The sequence below is a fragment of the Amblyraja radiata genome, chromosome 1 (genome assembly GCF_010909765.2).
Source record: "Amblyraja radiata isolate CabotCenter1 chromosome 1, sAmbRad1.1.pri, whole genome shotgun sequence".
NCBI lineage: Eukaryota > Metazoa > Chordata > Chondrichthyes > Rajiformes > Rajidae > Amblyraja > Amblyraja radiata.
Genome location: NC_045956.1, coordinates 170,128,501 through 170,148,246, shown reverse-complemented (window position 1 = coordinate 170,148,246; position 19,746 = coordinate 170,128,501). Strand labels below are relative to the sequence as shown.

Below are 19,746 nucleotides of genomic sequence, written 5' to 3'. Positions count from 1 at the left end.
CAGTGGAAACATCCTTTCCACATCCACAGCCTTTCATTGTTCTGTAAGTTTCAATGAGGTCCCCCTGCAACCTTGGTCGGATGTGGATTGAGTTAATGTGGGGGAACTTTGGAAGCACTACTCTTTCGATTCAGAGAACGTGGAACATTACAGCAAAGGAAATTCACAGTTGTTTCCTGAACATGAGTTGAATTTAGTATATTGTCACGTGTACCATGGTACAGTGAAATATTTTAGTTGCATGCTCACCAGCCAGCGGAGTATGGAGACGCAGGCAAGTCTTCTCTCCAGACATGCTTCCTATCCCGCTGAGTTACTCCAGCATTCTGTGTCTTCCTTTGAGCAGAAATACATACATGTTTATAGTCAAGCATGTACAGTGCATAATAAAGGGAATAACATGACTAACACATTAAAAAAACGTGAATAAAAAAGACTGCAAAATAGAATAAGTGATTCGTGCAAGATGCAATTAGAGAAAATACAATTCCATGGTAGTACAAAAGTGCAGGAGTAATTCAGTAGGTCAGGTAGCATCAATGGGGAGCATGGATACAAGAGGCGGTCCAAGTGTTCTGGTGCTGAGGTAAGATTAGTTCAGTTCAGTTTAGTTTATTGTCATGTTTACTGAGGTACAGTGAAAACTTTTGTTGCCTGCTAACCAGTCAGCGGAAGGACAATACATGATTACAATCGAGCCATTTACAGTGTATAGATACATGATAAGGGAATGACGATAAAGCCAGTAAAATCCAATCAAAGAAAGTCCGAGGTTTTCCAGTGAGGTGGATAGTAGTTCAGGACTGCTCTCCGGTTGTGGTAGGATGTTTCAGTTGCCTGATAACAGCTGGGGAGAAACTGTCCCTGAATCTTGTGGTGCGTGTTTTCACACTTCTATACCTTTTGCCCGATGGGACAGGGGAGAAGAGGGAGTGGCCAGGGTGCGACCTATCCTTGATGATGCTGCTGGCCTTGCCGAGGCAGCGTGAGGTATGAATGGAATCGATGGAAGGGAGGTTGCTTTGCGTGATGGTCTGGGCTGCGTCCACACTTCTCCGCAATTTCTTGCGGGCCTGGGTGGAGCTGTTCTGAAACCGTGCTGTGATGCTTCCCCTCTCCTAATCCCTGGCCATCTGCTAGATGCATCTGAGGAAGACTTTACTCTCATTCCGTCAGCACTTTATTCTGTCAACACTTTTGCTCCAGAGTTCGTGTTGTATCACTATGGCCTCTTGTTTCCATACAGAGTCAGCAAAATATTTCCTTTCACTGAAAAAAAAATACTACTGGGAGATATCTGCACTCTAGTTCAGACAGTTTATTTGCCCAGAACCAGTATTAAACACAGAGCTTGGACATGTGACAAATGTACTGCAGCAGAGTGGCCCAGCAGTAGAGTTGCTGCCTTACAGCACCAGAGACCCGGGTTCCATCCTGACTACAGATGCTGTCTGTACGGAGTTTGCACGATCTCCCTGTGACCACGTGGGTTTTCCCCGGGTGCTCCAGTTTCCACCCACACTTCAAAGACGTATATGTTTGTAGGTTAATTGGCTTCGGTGAATTGTAAATTTTCCCTAATGTACAGTGAATGATAAAGGGAATAACATGAATAACTGCAAAAATAACGTGAATAAAAAAATTGCAAAATAGAATAAGTGATTCGTGCAAGATGAAAATACAATTCCATGGTAGTACAAAAGTTCAGGAGTAACTCAGCAGGTCAGGTAGCATCAATGGGGAGCATGGATACAAGAGGCGGTCCAAGGATTCTGGTGCTGAGGTAAGATTAGTTCAGTTCAGTTTAGTTTATTGTCACATTTACTGAGGTACAGTGAAAACTTTTGTTGCCTGCTAACCAGTCAGCAGAAGGACAATACATCATTACAATCGAGCCATGTATATATACATGATAAGGGAATGACGATAAAGCCAGTAAAATCCAAGATAGTCCGAGGTTTTCCAATGAGGAAGATAATAGTTCAGCACTGCTCTCTGGTTGTGTTAGGATGTTTCAGATAGAGTGAGTGTACGGGGTGATTGCTGCTCAGTGGGCCGAAGGGCCTGTTTCCGCACTGTATCTCTAAAGTCTACATAAAGCACCATTGGGCAATGTGCTGAATGGCGGAAGGATCCCTGAACGACCCAGGTGAGCGCAGGCATGTGGGGGCCAGGTGTGGCCCAGTGCCATTCTGATACACTCTGAGCTCAGCAATCTGTGGCGGGGGAAGGCGGGGGGGGGGGGGTCAGAAGACAGATTCAAATTTGAAAGCCACCTGGTTCCTCCTGAAAGCTAAACTCTACAGGTGAGCAGTGTCACCACTGTTGGCTGAGGCCCATAAACACTGCGACAATAGCCTTGCACAAATATGTAGTTGGAATGTCAAACAAGAAGGGGATATTATAAATGTCAACAAATGCCTCAAGGAGCTCGAGGAAGGCAGACAAATCAAATACAAATCAACCCTTCAGAATCCCCATTAAATTCGTGACGTGGGTGCCAATGTTTGTTCACTCTGTATTGACAATATATTTAATATCCTATTGGAGAAAACGTAATGACTGATGCATCTGTGTGATCAGACATGGAGAAATAAAGAAAGGGGAGTGTGAACAATGCGCACTTTAACATTTTCTAGACTTCCTAATCTGTAACCAGACGGATTTCAGCTCCAGACTTAGTGTATGTTAAACAGAAGGCATTCGTCACGCTGAGGAGCTACAGCTGATAGAGCCTGTCTTGATATAGATCTTTGCTTTTTTTAGTTCATGCCAAGGGGAACATAGCAAAAGTGCATGAGGAACACAGAGCAGGAGTAGGTCACGTGAATCTTTATTCAGCAACACTTTGGCAGATACTGTGCCTCAATAAAGGGGCGCCACCGTGTCGCAGCGGTAGAGTTGCTGCCTTACAGCGCCACAGAGCCGGGTTCCATCCAGACTACGGGTGCCTGTCTGTAGGGAGTTCGTACGTTCTCCCCGTGACTGCGTGGGTTTTCTTCAGTTTCCTTCCATATTCCAAAGACATGCAGGATTGTAGGCCAATTGGCGTCTGTAAACTGTCTGAAGTATGTAGGGTAGAACTAGTGTGCGGGGAGGACTGGTTGGCGGGGACTCGGTGGGCAGAAGGGCCTGTTTCCACGATATACCTCTCAACTAAACTAAACTAAGATGGAAAGATGTTGACGGATACTGAAAAAATGAATAATTCATGCTCAGGCATAATAAGACTGACAAGACAACAAATAAAGATGTTACTAAAACAGCGGATCTCCAATATAACACCAACAGCTGCTTTTTGCAGAAGTTTTCGGATGACACAGCTCTTGTCGGCCTCATCAAAGGGGGCAATGAGGAGGAGTATAGAGACATAATAAGTAACTTTGTGGAGTGGAGTGCACACAATAACCTCCATCTTAACACCAAAAAAACTAAGGAGATAGTTGTGGACTTCAGGAGGGGGAGGAGGAGGACTCAAGCAACACCAATCACCATTAAGGGCACTGAGGTGGAGGTGGTCGCTAACCACAGGTACCTTGGGGTGCAGCTTGACAGTGAGCTGGACTGGAAGGGTCATATGGAGGCGGTGTACAGGAAGGGACAAAGCCGACTGTATTTTTTAAGGAGGCTGAGGTCATTTAACATCTGCCAACCCCTACTGTGCAGTGTCTACCATTCAGTGGTGGCCAGTGCTCTGTTTTTTGCTGTGGCCTGTTGGGGAGATGGCGCCCGTATAGCGGACAAAAACAGACTGGACAAGCTAATCAGGAAGGCCGGCTCAGTGGTCGGGGCTGAGCAACGAACGGTCCAACAGGTGGCAGAGGCCAGAACTCTGAACAAACTGGGTTCAATAATGACCAACCCCACTCACCCACTCCATGCCCTGAAGGTGATCAAGAGCAGCATCTTCAGTCAGAGGCTGATTGCACCAATATGCAAAACTGAGAGACATAGGAAGTCCTGTTTACCAGCTGCTATAAGGTTATATAATGCGCATAAATAACTGCACTTTTTTTTTAAATTAATTATATTTTAACTTGTATTTTAACTTGTATTTTAACTTGTTAAGTATGGAAGCCATTTGAGGAAATGTGTGGTGTTATGTCTGTCTTGAAGCTGTCGGGGCACTGTAATTTCCTGTAAAGGATTATTAAAGGTATAATCAATAATCAATAAAGTCAGATGCTCTCCTTGCACACGACTGCCATAGTTTAGTTTAGTTTAGAGACACAGCACGGAAACAGGCCCTTCGGCCCACCAAGTCCCTGCCGATTAGCCGTCCCCACACGCTAACACTATCCTACAAATCAGGGACAATTTCCATTTTTACCAAAGTCAATTAACCTGCAAACCTGTACGTCTTTTGAGTGTTGGAGGACAGTGGAGCACCGGAGAAAACCCACGGGGTCACGGGGAGAGCGTACAAACTCCGTACAGACAGCACCCGCAGTCAGGATCGAACCCGGGTCTCTGGCACTGTAAAGCAGCAACTCTACTGCTGCACCACTGTGCCGCCCTTGTCACAAAGAAGTTGGCTGGAATCTGGCAGATATCTGGGGCCAGGGACATTTCCACATTCCCCCCAGCTGTCGGGTAGTTTTGAACGATGAACCCACAGAAGCAACCTCGTCAATCACGTGGGCGGCATGGTGGCACAGTGGTAGAGTTGCTGCCTTACAGCACCAGTGACCCGGGTTCAATCCTGACTACGGGTGCTGTCTGTACGTTCTCCCCGTTACCTGCGTGGGTTTTCACCGGGATCTCTGGTTTCCTCCCATCCTCCAAAGGCATACAGGTTTGCAGGTTAATTGGCTTGGTATAATTGTAAATTGTCCCGAGTGTGCGTCGGATAGTATTAATGTACGGGGACCGCTTGTCGGCACAGATCCGGTGGGCGGACAGGCCTGTTTCCATGCTGTATCTCTAAACTAAACTAAATGAAGCGGGCAATCTCCACATCCCAGTGAGCAAATCTTCAGGGTGTTCCGCCTCCTTGGTGAGCAGGAACGTGATCTCATTGCACTCCTGACCAAGCGATTCAGGGCAGCTGCTGTGAAATGTTGAGGCAGTGACCCAGTGCTTTTCACCAGGCGCTCCCAGGAAGTCACCCAACTGGATAAAGGCCAGGGCAGATTTATTTCCTTATGCCTCCCAGAATAATTCTTCTTGGCATTTCACGCAAACTAATCTCCTTCAAAATTCGTGTTATGCAACTTTTGTTTTTCATGTCAAACCTCTGGGGAAAAAAATAACAGGCCCTCTCGAGAGTTGCTGCATATAGAGTGTGCTACACGAGGTTTCCAGGCTAGTTTTCTGCCCTGTTCTCTATCGTGCTTTCGCAGCCGTTCTGTGCATTCATCACACTGTGTATACAATGGTTCCATCAAAACCCTGCACTGCATTCATAGAGTCATAGAGTGATACAGTGTGGATACAGGCCCTTCGGCCCAACTTGCCCACACCGGCCAACATGTCCCAGCTACACTAGTCCCACGTTCCAGCATTTGGTCCCTCCAAACCTGTCCTATCCATATCCCTGTCCAGCTGTTTCTTAAATGTTGTGATAGCCCTGCCTCAACTACCTCCTCTGGCAGCTTGTTCCATATACCCACCGCCCTTTGTGTGAAAAAGTTACCCCTCAGATTCTCATTAAATCTTTTCCATATAACCATATAACCATATAACAATTACAGCACGGAAACAGGCCATCTCGGCCCTACAAGTCCGTGCTGAACACTTATTTTCCCCTAGTCCCATCTACCTGCACTCAGACCATAACCCTCCATTCCTTTCCCATCCATATACCTATCCAATTTATTTTTAAATGATAAAATCGAACCTGCCTCCACCACTTCCACTGGAAGCTCATTCCACACAGCTACCACTCTGAGTAAAGAAGTTCCCCCTCATGTTACCCCTAAACCTCTGTCCCTTAATTCTGAAGTCATGTCCTCTTGTTTGAATCTTCCCTACTCTCAGTGGGAAAAGCTGATCCACGTCAACTCTGTCTATCCCTCTCATCATTTTAAAGACCTCTATCAAGTCCCCCCTTAACCTTCTGCGCTCCAAAGAATAAAGACCTAATTTGTTTTACCTTTCTCTGTAACTTAGTTGTTGAAACCCAGGCAACATTCTAGTAAATCTCCTCTGTACTCTCTCTATTTTGTTGACATCTTTCCTATAATTGGGCGACCTATTTCCCCTTCTCCTTGAACCTCTGTCCTCTGGTCCTCAATTCACCTACTATGGGCAAGAGACTGTGTATCTACCCGATTTATTCCTCTCATGATCTTATACACCTCCATTCCTCTGAGCTAATGATGACACCCATACGTGGTGGAGGTGAGGGTTCCATTTACCTGCAGACACCCAGGTAGGGAGCCCAACCAGTGGATGTTTGGGACCAGGATCGAAGACTGCAGGTGTCAGAGGAACGACGGTCATCTTCCTGTCCAGCCTGAGTTGCTTCTCCAGCGTCACATGTCCACACACCCATTCTCCGTCACCCACGCCACCCTTCCCTAGCCAAGCGCATACCGATGACAAAGATTGTTCAGTGGACACCACTGAATCATATGGCCATCGAGCAACCTAAAAGCAGGCTACAATTCATCTGTGCTGACCAAGCGGCCTAATCCAGCCACCCTCATTGACCTGCACCTGGTCCATAGGCCTCCAAACCTTTCCTCTATAGTTCCTGTGCAAGTGTCTTTCATTCAATAGGGGGGCACTGTGGCGCAGCGGTAGAGTTGCTGCCTTACAGCGCAAAAGGTGCTGTCTGCGCGGAGTTTGGACGTTCTCCCCGTGTCGGCATGGGTTTTCCCCGGTTTCTAGGCGTGTAGGGTAGTGTTAGTTTGTGATCGCTAGTCGGCACGGATTGGGTGGGTCAAAGGGCATGTTTCCGCGCTGTGTCTCTGAAACGAAACTAAACTCAGTGTAATTCATCCCTTCCTTCCTACCCATTCCTTCTCTCCAGAGATGCTGCCTGTCCCACTGAGTTACTCCAGCAGTGGTTCAGTTGCCTTTCTTTTTGTTTCCATTTGCGCCTTCCTTCAACCCACTGCTGATTTTTGTCCCTGTTTTGTCTCACAGATTTGCGCCGTGTGCTTGGAGGAGTTCAAGTCGAAGGACGAGCTGGGGATCTGCCCGTGCAAGCACGCCTTCCACCGCAAGTGAGTGTGGTTGAGTGGGGCGCAGAGGGGCAGTGCGACTGTGTGTGTGTGTGTGTGTGTGTGTGTGTGTCCGAAGATCTCGGAGAAAACCTACGCAGGTCACGGGGAGAAGGTACAAACTCCGTACAGACAAGACCCGTAGTCAGGATCAAACCCTGGTCTCTGGCGCTATAAGACAGTGCTTCTACCACTGCGCCACCGTGCCACCCTGTTCCCCTGGAGATACCAAATAGAAATCCAGAACGCGCCTGATTTCAGTTTCCAGTTTAGTCTATTGTCACGTGTACCGAGGTACAGTGAAAAGCTTTTGTTGCGTGCTAACCAGTCAGCAGAAAGACAATCCATGATTACATTCGATGCATTTACAGTGTATAGATACCTGTACATGATCAGGGAATAACTTTTAGTGCAAGGTTAAGCCAGCAAAGTCCAACCAAGGATAGTCTGATGGTCACCATTGAGGTGGACAGTAGTTCAGGACTGCTCTCTGGTTTGTGATAGGATGATTCAGTTGCCCTGATAACAGCTGGGAAGAAATTGTCGCTGAATGTAGAGGTGTGTGTTTTCACACCTCTGTAGCATTTGCCTGATGGGAGAGGGGAGAAGAGGGAGGGGCCAGGTTGCAACTTGTCCTTAATTATGTTGCTGGCCTTGCCAAGGCAGCGTGAGGTATAAATGGAGTCAATAGTTGACAAAGGGTGTAAAATTACCCTTAACTCTTCATGGGTCGAGGATAATTTGCTTCTTGATGTTCAGCTCAAGGGGGCAAGGAAATGCTCCTTTCCTTTTACCCACTTGTACTGAACCTGGAAGAGCCTGCAATACTCACCTTGGGACCTCAATGAGAAGGTCTTGTACCGTGGACCTTACCATGAGCATAGTCGTGGCCCGGCGGTGTGATTCCCAGTAACTCCCCTTCCCATTCCCACACTGACCTTTCTGTTCTGGGCCTCCTCCACTGTCAATCGACAATAAACAATAGGTGCAGGAGTAGGCGATTTGGCCCTTTGAGCCAGCACTGCCATTCAATGTGACCATGGCTGATCATCCACAATCAGTACCCCGTTCCTGCCTTCTCCCCATATCCCCTGACCACTTTCTTCAAGAGCTCTATCTAGCTTTCTCTTGAAAATATAAGAGAACCATCCTCTGAGAAAGAGAATTCCATAGACTCACCACTCTCTGTGGGAAAAAGTGTTTCCTCATCTGCGTTCTAAATGGCTTACCGCTTATTCTTAAACTGTAGTGCCTGGTTCTGGACTCCTCCAACATCGGGAACATGTTTCCTGCCTCTAGCTTGTCCAAACCCTTAATAATCTTATATGCTTCAATAAGATCTCCTCCCATCCTAAGTTTCCAGAGTATACAAACCCAGCCACTCCATTCTCTCAGCATATGACAGACCCGCCATCCCGGGAATTAACCTTGTAAACCTACGCTGCACTCCTTCTATAGCAAGAATGTCCTTCCTCAAATTTGGAGACCAAAACTGCACACAATATTCCAGGTGTGGTCTCACTAGGGCCCTGTACATCTGCAGAAGGACCTCTTTACTCCTATACTCAACTCCTCTTGTTATGAAGGCCAACATGTCAGAGTGAGGCCAAACACAAAATTGGAGGAACAGCACCTCATATTTTGCTCTGGCAGCTTCCAACCCAGCGTTATGAATATTGATTTCTCTCTTCAAGTAACACTTGCGGTCCCTCTCTCTTGACCATTGTGGGCTCCACCTTCCCTTGGTCATCGGTGCCGTCTCTGATTTGTTCCTCTACTTTTGCATACCTCTAGAGTCCTCTAACATACCCCTCTCCCCTGAATCTCGGTCTGAAGAAGTCCGACTAGTTTCACTGTCATCCTGCTTGTATCCACTCGTTATAGGCTGCATCCCAGAGTACTTAAGGAAGTAGCTCCAGAAATAGTGGATGCATTAGTAATAATCTTTCAAAACTCTTTAGATTCTGGAGTAGTTCCTGAGGATTGGCGGGTAGCAAATGTAACCCCACTTTTTAAGAAGGGAGGGAGAGAGAAAACGGGGAATTACAGACCAGTTAGTCTAACATCGGTAGTGGGGAAACTGCTAGAGTCAGTTATTAAAGATGGGATAGCAGCACATTTGGAAAGTGGTGAAATCATTGGACAAAGTCAGCATGGATTTACAAAAGGTAAATCATGTCTGACGAATCTTATAGAATTTTTCGAGGATGTAACTAGTAGCGTGGATAGGGGAGAACCAGTGGATGTGGTGTATCTGGACTTCCAGAAGGCTTTCGACAAGGTCCCACATAAGAGATTAGTTTACAAACTTAAAGTACACGGCATTGGGGGTTCAGTATTGATGTGGATAGAGAACTGGCTGGCAAACAGGAAGCAAAGAGTAGGAGTAAACGGGTCCTTTTCACAATGGCAGGCAGTGACTAGTGGGGTACCGCAAGGCTCAGTGCTGGGACCCCAGCTATTTACAATATATATTAATGATCTGGATGAGGGAATTGAAGGCAATATCTCCAAGTTTGCGGATGACACTAAGCTGGGGGGCAGTGTTAGCTGTGAGGAGGATGCTAGGAGACTGCAAGGTGACTTGGATAGGCTGGGTGAGTGGGCAAATGTTTGGCAGATGCAGCATAATGTGGATAAATGTGAGGTTCTCCATTTTGGTGGCAAAAACAGGAAAGCAGACTATTATCTAAATGGTGGCCGACTAGGAAAAGGGGAGATGCAGCGAGACCTGGGTGTCATGGTACACCAGTCATTGAAAGTGGGCATGCAGGTGCAGCAGGCAGTGAAGAAAGCGAATGGTATGTTAGCTTTCATAGCAAAAGGATTTGAGTATAGGAGCAGGGAGGTTCTACTGCAGTTGTACAGGGTCTTGGTGAGACCACACCTGGAGTATTGCGTACAGTTTTGGTCTCCAAATCTGAGGAAGGACATTATTGCCATAGAGGGAGTGCAGAGAAGGTTCACCAGACTGATTCCTGGGATGTCAGGACTGTCTTATGAAGAAAGACTGGATAGACTTGGTTTATACTCTCTAGAATTTAGGAGATTGAGAGGGGATCTTATAGAAACTTACAAAATTCTTAAGGGGTTGGACAGGCTAGATGCAGGAAGATTGCTCCCGATGTTGGGGAAGTCCAGGACAAGGGGTCACAGCTTAAGGATAAGGGGGAAATCCTTTAAAACCGAGATGAGAAGAACTTTTTTCACACAGAGAGTGGTGAATCTCTGGAACTCCCTGCCACAGAGGGTAGTCGAGGCCAGTTCATTGGCTATATTTAAGAGGGAGTTAGATGTGGCCCTTGTGGCTAAGGGGATCAGAGGGTATGGAGAGAAGGCAGGTACGGGATACTGAGTTGGATGATCAGCCATGATCATATTGAATGGCGGTGCAGGCTCGAAGGGCCGAATGGCCTACTCCTGCACCTAATTTCTATGTTTCTATGTTTCTATGTTATCACCTTCCCCACTGCCAACAATGGACCATTGTGGGCTCTAATCTCCTTTGATCATCGTTGCTGGCTTTGATTTGTCCTTTTGTATTTGTCCTTTCATTCATTTGTTGCTTGTACCTTTCCATGTCTCTCGTCTCCCTCTCAATAGACAATAGACAATAGGTGCAGGGCTATGCCATTTGGCCCTCCGAGCCAGCACCCCCATTCATTGTGATCATGGCTGATCCCCTGACTCATTGTGATCATGGCTCTCCCCTGACTCTCAGCCTGAAGAAAGGTCTCATCCCGAAACGTCGCCTATTCCCTACCCTGCAGAGATGCTGGCTGCATGTCCCGCTGAGTTCCCCTGGCATTTTATGTCTAACTCGTTGTTTTTCCTCTTTCCGGGCAGGTGCCTGATCAAGTGGCTGGAGGTGCGGAAGGTTTGCCCACTGTGCAACACGCCTGTGCTCCAAACTGACCAGGAGGCCGGAGCGGTGAACGGGACTGACAATCTGGTGTAACCATCCACGTCCCACGCCAGCACCCACGCCCAACACCCCCGGCTGTTTGTAGAGCAACACACGAGAAGGATTTACCACTTTTTTATTTTCTCGTTACCATTGTTTATTTTTTTCCGCCCGCCATTTCTTATTTCTGCGTGAGTGACGATCCCACACTGATCCGCCGAGACCGGTAACCCGACGAGGGCTGAGATTTCCAGCGGGAGAACCTCAATCGAAGACAGACGCAAAATGCTGGAGTAACTCAGTGGGGACAGGCAGCAGCATCTCTGGAGAAAAGGAATGGATGACGTTTCGGGTCGAGACCCTTCTTCAGACTGATCACGGTCCCATCGCTGGTTGTCACCCGGTGCGGGCTCGGGAGGAGGGGGGGGGGTGGGAACAGGACGACCTGAGATAAAGCACTTTTGTCATTGGATTTGCCAGCAACTGCAACTGCTGCTGGACATTTGCCTTAGTAAATGCAGCGGCCACATTGAAGAGCTATTAAAAAAAGAGGCCACTTTACACCGAGTCTCCCACCTCCTCGTCCACCCGACCGCTGTCGGTCACAAGCCCAGCAGGGCAGAGTAAGGGCTACATGTTGCGTTCTGGGGGGGGGGGGGTCGAGGAAATTATTTTTACTATCAAGTTGCAGCGAGTTTAATGGCGAGAAAGCTGCGGCGCCATTTTAAGGGAATAGCGGATAAAGGGAATAGACGAGACCAGCCTCAGAATAGAAGGACGTATCTTTAGAATGGAGATGAGGAAGAATTTCTTCAGCCAGAGGGTGGTGAATCTGTGGAATTCATTGCCACCAAAGGGTGTGGAGGCCAAGCCAATGGACATTTTTATGGCAAACATTGATACATTCTTGATTAGTACGGGTGTCAAGGGTTATGGGGAGAAGGCAGGAGAATGGGGTTAGGAGAAAGAGAGTGATCTGCCATGATTGAATGGCGGTGTAGACTTGATGGGCCGAATGGCCTAATTCTGCCCCTATCACTTATGAAAGTGCCGTTGCCGCACTGTAACGTGCGAGGCGGGGTGGCTCCGGGATTTATGTTTCAGCCGGTGCCGCAAGGTAGTCAAAGCGCAGGGAGTGCCCGTAGTTACCTGCCTTCTATCGGGAGGGTCAGTGGAATAAGTGGCGAGCAAAGTCTCGGGGCACTCATGTGAACTGATAGGAGCTGCACTGTGCCTACAACCCTGCACCCCACTCCCTGCACCCCACTGCTTCCCCTCCCCCACTCCCTGCACCCCACTCCCTGCACCCCACTCCCTGCACCCCACAGCCTCCCCTCCCCCACTCCCTGTACCCCACTCCCTGCACCCCACAGCCTCCCCTCCCCTACTCCCTGCATTGTTCCTCCCCACCCACTGCACCCCCTCTCCCCCTGCACTCCCCCCCCAACTTCAACCCCCTCCCCCACTCCCTGCACCCCATTCCATCCCCTCCCCTCCCCCACTGCCTTCATCCTTCCTCCCCCACTCGATGCTCCCTGCATGTTCCCTCACTTCCTCCCCCACCCACCCGCTGCACCCCCTCCACTCCCTGCACCCCTTCCCCCCCGCCGCCCCGCCTCCTTATTACCCCCTGAGCCAGGACACGGGCCTGCATCGCTGCTACTGCTCCAGTCTAAGGGAAGGTTTGTAGGGGGGAGGTCAGACTGAACATCACGCTTCCAGCTGTAGGATGGACAACCTTCTAGGACAGGGCTCTGAGCAAATAGGTTATTTTTGTCCACCTTGAAAAAAACTGATTTTTTTTTTTTGTACAATGGACTAATAGTTTCGGGCCTGCCGAACACTTTAGGTCATAAGGAATAGGAGTAGATTTAGACCATTTGGCTCATCAAGTCTGCTCCACCATTCAATCATGGCTGATCTATATGTTTAAGAAAGAACTGCAGATGCTGGTAAAATTGAAGGTAAACACAAAATGCTGCAGAAACTCAGCGGGTGAGGCAGTATCTATGGGGAGAAGGGATTGGTAATGTTACGGGTCAAGACCCTTCTTCAGACCCCTCCTAACCCCATTTTCCTGCCTTATCCCCATTATGCCTGACACTTGTACTAATCAAGAATCCATCAATCTCTGCCTTAAATATATCCACCTACGGCCTCCACTGCCTCCTGTGGCAAAGAATTCCACAGATTTACCGCCCTCTGAATAAATGACGCTTGTGGGGCTGGTTGAGGCTGGGAACTGACTGGCTCCGGCTGCAATAATCCAGGTGCCCACATTGCAGGCTACAGGATGGGCGTTCAGCCAGAGGGATCGTTACAGAGACGGAATCCACTGGCGATCGCCACTGCCTTTCCCGCTGCAGGCAGCGACACATGGGACATGGACAGCCGTGCAGACGCAGAGCAGGCCAGGGTGTAATTAGTTCAAAAACTAATTTGTTATTTATAGTTTTATTTTAAAAGATGGATGCTAATAATGGAACGTGCAAGAAGGAACTGCAGATGCTGGTTTGCACCCAAGTTTAGTTTAGTTTAGAGATACAGCGCGGAAACAGGCCCTTCGGCCCACCGAGTCCGCACCGACCAGCGATCCCCGCACACTAACGCTACCCGACACACTAAGGACAATTTACAATTTTTACCGAAGCCAATTAACCTACAAACACATAAACCTTTGGTGTGTGGAAGGAAACCGGAGATCGCGGAGAAAACCCACGCGGGTCACGGGAGAACGTACAAACTCTTGATCAGGAAGATGAGCACCAAGCTTACCCACAAGACCCAGAGTAATGGGAGAGTCGAGAACCAGAGGGCACAACCTCAGTATAAAAGGACGTACCTTTACAATGGATAATGAGGAGGAATCATCTCCAATTTGGGGTGCGGCACAATGGAGCAGCGGCAGAGTCGCTGCCTTACAGCACCAGAGACCCAAATTCGATCCTGACTACGGGTGCTGCCTGTATGGAGTTTGTGCGTTCTCCCCGTGACCGCGTGGGTTTTTCTCCGGGTGCTCCAGTTTCCCCCCTCGTTCCCACCCCCTCTGGTTCACGATGCCCTGCAGGTTACTCTCTCACAAGTGCCTTCCAGTTCTCTCCTGAATACTCTGATTCTGTTCCCGCCACCCATGTGGATAGAAAGTCCTGGTTCCTCTCCACACTCCACAAGTAAAAATGCTTTCTTCACACTTCCTTGCACCTGGGCCCAAAACTTTAACACAGGCCCCTGCACAGCTTTCCTATGCGGGCCCTTTCTAAAAACATACTGATTTTGTGTACATGCTGGCACCATGGCCATATCCAGAATAAATCAGTCCCCCTTCTATCCCCACTCTGTGGATGTTCGGTGTCAATAGACAACAGGTGCAGGAATAGGCCATTCGGCCCTTCGAGCCAGCACCGCCATTCAATGTGATCATGGCTGATCATCCCCAATCCGTACCCCGTTCCTGCCTTCTCCCCATTTCCCCTGACTCCGCTATCTTTAAGAGCCCTATCTAGCTCTCTCTTGAAAGTATCCAGAGAACCTGCCTCCACCGCCCTCTGAGGCAGAGAATTCCACAGCCTCACCACTCTGTTGTAAACTCACTGACTGTTAAAGAATTGTAGAGTTTTGCGGTATACAAATGACCCTTCGGCCCGACATGTCCATGCTGACTTGCAAACCTCACAATTTACCCGAGGTTTCTGAAAGAATGGGTTTGAATGCGGCTCGTCCATAAATGGACGCACCATGAGTGGGTCAGTACCCCAATAGCTCACGTCCACACCGCATCTGACCCAGGTTGAGGCGTTCCATACCAGGGCATCGGAGATGTCCTCATTCTTTAGGGAATGGGGGTTCCACTCTTCCATCTTAGATGAGGCTCTCACTAGGGTCTCCTCGATATCCCGCAGCTCCACTCTTACTCTCCCTCCCCCCATTCTTAACAAGGATAGAGTCCCCCTTGTCTCACCTTCCACCCCATCAGCCGTCGCATACAACATATAATCCTCAAATATTTTCGCCACCACATCTTTCCATCTCCACCCCTTTCTGCTTTCCGAGGATATCGTTCCCTCCGAAACTCTCAGGCCAACTCGTCCCTTCCCATCCAAACCACCCCCTCCCCAGGTACTTTCACTTTCAGCCGCAGGAGATGCAACACCTGTCACTTTACCTCCCCCCTCGACTCCATCTAAGGACCCAAACAGTCTTTCCATGTGAGGCAGGGGTTCACTTGCACCTCCTCCAACCTCATCTACTACATCCGCTGTTCCAGGTGTCTACATCGGTGAGACCAAGCGCAGGCTTGGCGATCATTTCGCTGAGCACCTCCGCTCAGTCTGCCTTAACCTACCTGATCTCCCGGTGGCCCAGCACTTCATCTCCCCCTCGCATTCCCAATCTGTCTGTCCTGGGCCTCCTCCATTGCTAGAGTGAGGCCAAATGCAAATTGGAGGAACAGCACTTCATATTTCGCTTGGGTAGTTTACACCCCAGCAGTATGAACATTGATTTCTCCTACTTCAGATAGCCCTTGCTTTCTCTCAATCCCCTTCCCAGTTCTCCCACCAGTCTTACTCTCTCCGCCTATCTTCTATCTTTGTCCCATCCTCTCCCCTGACATCAATCTGAAGAAGGGTCTCGACCCGAAACGTCGCCCATTCCTTCTCTCTAGAGATGCTGCCTCACCCGCTGAGTTACTCCAGCATTTTGTGTCTACCCCAATAGCCCAGTTGGGACTGCGTCAATCTGAAGATCTAAGGGTCCCTGGTTCAATCCTGGGTTTCGCCAGTTTAATAACAACATTTAACAGGCATTTGGATAGGTATGTGGACAGGAAAGGTTTAGAGGAATATAGCGGCTGCTGGCATGCCACTGACTATGGAATATTTCATCTTTTATTGGGGCGGAGGCAGGAGAATGTGGTTTAGAGGGAAAGACAGATCAGCCATCATTAAATGGCAGAGTATACTCGATGGGCTGAATTACCTTATTCTGTGCCTAGGATTATGAATTTACCAATAGCATCCAGTCCCAAAATCAAAACTATCACGGCCTGCATGCTGTTATCCGCTGAATCTCATCCTTCCCTCATTGGTAGGGCTGTTGTGGGCACCAACTAAGTGTAAAAGCTCTCTGGAAAACCGACTGATGGCTTTGTTATCCTAATTAATCAACATTTAATTGGATTTTCCTGTTGACAGAGCCCAGTTGCCAAAGGAACTGAACCTTCTGATTGGCTTTACAAGAACTCTGCCATGGCGGGGAGGGTATCGACAGTCGGAAGCCATCCCATCCCCGATCTCTGTCACAGAAACATAAAAAATAAGTGCAGGAGCAGGCCATTCGGCCCTTCGAGCCAGCACCGCCATTCAGTATGACCATGGCTGATCATCCAAAATCAGCACTCCATTCCTGCTTTCTCCCCATATTCCTTGATTCCATTAGCCCTGAGAGCTAAATCTAACTCTCTCTTGGAAACATCCAGTGGATTGGCCTCCACTGCCTTTTGTGGCAGAGAATTCTACAGATTCAAAACTCCTCTGAGTGAAAAAGTTTTTCCTCCTCTCAGTCCTACCCCTTATTCTTAAACTATGACCCCTGGTTCTGGACCCCCAACATCTGGAATATTTTTCCTGCATCTAGCCAATCCAATCCCTTAAGAATTTTATATGTTTCTATAAGATGCTCTCTCATCTAAATTCAAGTGAATACCAGCCGAGTCGATCCATTCTTTCATCATATGTCAGTCCCGCCATCCCGGGAATTAACCTGGTGAACCTGTGCTGCGAACCAGCCCCTTCCCTGAATGTGGCCCTTAATATCTTCTTCTACTTGTGTACGACGTGCACAGCCTAAAGTTGTGGGACAACGTTCTATTTGATCTTATTTGATTGTGCACGCCAGGTTGATTGCATTCGTCGAAACAGGGCGGACCACGTCAAGGTTGCAATCTCCCGTCCCGCCCTGAGTTGGCCTTGCCTTGCTAAACAACTTCTGCTCCCAGTGGCGGACTGGCCAGGGTGTCAGCTTGCCCGATGGCAAGTGGGCCCCTGATGAAGTGGGCCCCCTTTGTCTCCTGGCAACCAATATTTTTAGACCCAGTCTGCCACTGTCTGCGCCACACTCAGTGAATGAGCAAGATTTGCCTCCTCTTTACACATAGGGTCTCACAGTGTGGAAACAGGCCCTTCGGCCCAACATGCCCTCACTGACCTAGATATCGCATCTACACTAGTCCTATCTGCCGGCCTTTGGCCCATATCCCTCCAAATCTGTTCCATCCATGAACCTGTCTAATTGCTTTTTAAACGTTGCAATAGAAAAGATTACACCTCAGGTTCCTATTAATGCTTTCTCCTTTCACCTTACACCTATGTCCTCTGGTTCTCGATTCCCCTACTCTGGGCAAGAGACACCGTGCGTCTGTCTACCCAACCTATTCCTCTCATGGTTTTGTAAACCTCTATAAGGTCATGGTGAAAATATTTGCCAATAATCTCTTAATATACTGACAACATTCTTCTTTCAAAGGCTACCAAAGCTGATTGTGTTGCAATAAGATTTTTTTGTTTAATTTTGTTTATTTTTGTTCGACAAAGAAGCTCAGTGTTTGACTGTGAATAGGGAGCCATGTGTTGTACAACAAAGTGGCCTTATCATTGGAGCTGACAGCTTCAGGTCCATATATCCTTCTATTTGCCTCACCGTGCCTCAGGGTCCTTGTGAAGCTTGCAAAACCAGACTTCATAATCGTCTTGCCCTCATGGACCTCCAGGGATGCAGTTGGCCAGACCAGGAAGTGCTTGCTCTCAGCTACAGCAATTAAACAGACAACAGGAACAGTGTACAGCACAGGAACTGGCCCTTCGGCCCACAAGGTCCGCGCAGAATCGAACGGGTCGGTCTGAAGAAGGGTCTCGACCCGAAACGTAGCCCATTCCTTCTCTCCAGAGATGCTGCCTCACCTGTTGAGTTATTCCAGCATTTTGTGTCTAGCTGCTGAACACACTGCCAAGTTCAACATCTCCTCTGCTTTGAGACCAAGCGCAGGCTCGGCAATTGTTTCGCTCAGTCCGCCTAGACCTACCTGATCTCCCGGTTGATCCCCCTCCCAATCCCACACTGACCTTTCTGTCCTGGGCCTCTTCCATTGTCAGAGTGAGGCCCAGAGCAAATTGGAGGAACAGCACCTCATATTTTGCTTGGGCAGGTTAAATATTGATTTCTCTAACTCCAAGTAACTCTTGCCTTCCCTCTCTCTGCATCCCTCCCCCAACTTAGTCTGACTGTCCGGATTACATTTTATCTTTATATGCCTCATTGTCACCTTCCCCTAGCGGACAATGTTCAATAGAACATTTACATTTTCCTTGATCTCTGTCCCCGTTTTCACACCTTACCCTTCCATATCTCTGTGTCTCCCTCTCCCCGACTCAGTCTGAAGAAGAGTCTCGACTCAAAACATCACCCATTCCTTCTATCCAGAGATGCTGCCTGTCCCGCTGACTTATTCCAGTATTTTGTAACTCCTCTGCTTACAATGATCCTCCATTCCCTGCATATCCATGATTGAACATTAAAAAAAACAGCCCCTTCCGTCCACAATGTGCATGTCGAACTCATAGCTGCCTGCACACAATCCATATCCCTCCATTCCCTGCATATCCACGTACCTATCCAAAAGTCTCTTAAATGCCACTATTGTTTCTGCCTCCACCACCACCACCACCTGGCAGCATGGTGGCGCAGTTGGTAGAGCTGCTTCCAGAGACCCGGGTTAGATCCTGACATCGGATGCTGTCTGTGTGGAGTTTGCAGGTTCCCCCTGTGAAGGCATGTGTTTACTCCGGCTGCTCCGGTTTCCTCACACATCCCAAAGACATGTGGGGCAGTCGGTTAGTTTTCCACTGTGAAATTCCCCTGGTGTGTAAGGAGTGGATGAGAAAATGGAAAACATGGAACTTGTGTGAATGGGTAATCGATGGTCGGTGATGAGTGGGTGGGCTGAAGAGCCTGCGTCCCTGCTGGATCTCCAAACTAAACTAAACCAGCCCTGGCAGCGTGTTCCAGGCATCCATCATTATCTGAGTAAAAATAACTTGCCCCGCACATCTCCTTTAATCTTTCACCCTGTGACTGTAAATCTATATTTTGTTAGGCTTTGACAACTCCACCCTGGATGAAAGCTTCTCATCATCTACCCTATCCACGACTCTCGTCATTTTATCTATACATGTATCAGGTCTCCCCTTGGCCTCCGATGTACCAGAGTTAGTGTTTCCATTCCATTACTCCGAGCTGTTAGGCGCAACACTCATCGCCAGCCACAAATCTTTCTCTTCCATCACCTCAGCATCCCCTTCGTCCCTCAATGTTATTTCTGTACGGTGCAAGGCCGCGTTCCCACGACAACAAAATACTCAGCTGAATCAGAGGGTAGGGGGCAGCAGCTTTTGCTCCATATGAGCCACCATTTTGGCATGGCAGAAACCGTGCCCGCCATTTTGTCTTTCTTTTAATCTGTGCCTTTTACTCTGTGCCAACTCGTCCCCCCTCAGTGGAGCCTTTCTCTCAGCATGCAGCCTTTATCTGAAGGCATTCCTCCATTACAGCAGTGGCCACGCTTGGCTGTACAGTGCCGTGGGACATTTTGTAAGGGTCACACATGCCATGGAGTCAGAC

General features: G+C 48.4%; 1 protein-coding gene across 1 annotated transcript in view; it reads left to right on the top strand.

Moving 5' to 3' along the window:
* rnf24 (ring finger protein 24) overlaps window positions 1-11,634 on the top strand; it is a 165,024-nt gene extending 153,390 nt beyond the window's left edge. The window contains exons 5-6 of the mRNA XM_033035380.1: window positions 7,093-7,172; window positions 11,016-11,634. Of these exons, the coding sequence (XP_032891271.1) occupies window positions 7,093-7,172; window positions 11,016-11,127 (192 nt within the window). The 3' untranslated portion in view covers window positions 11,128-11,634. The remainder of the gene's footprint in view (window positions 1-7,092; window positions 7,173-11,015) is intronic.
* Window positions 11,635-19,746: the final 8,112 nt, after the last annotated feature.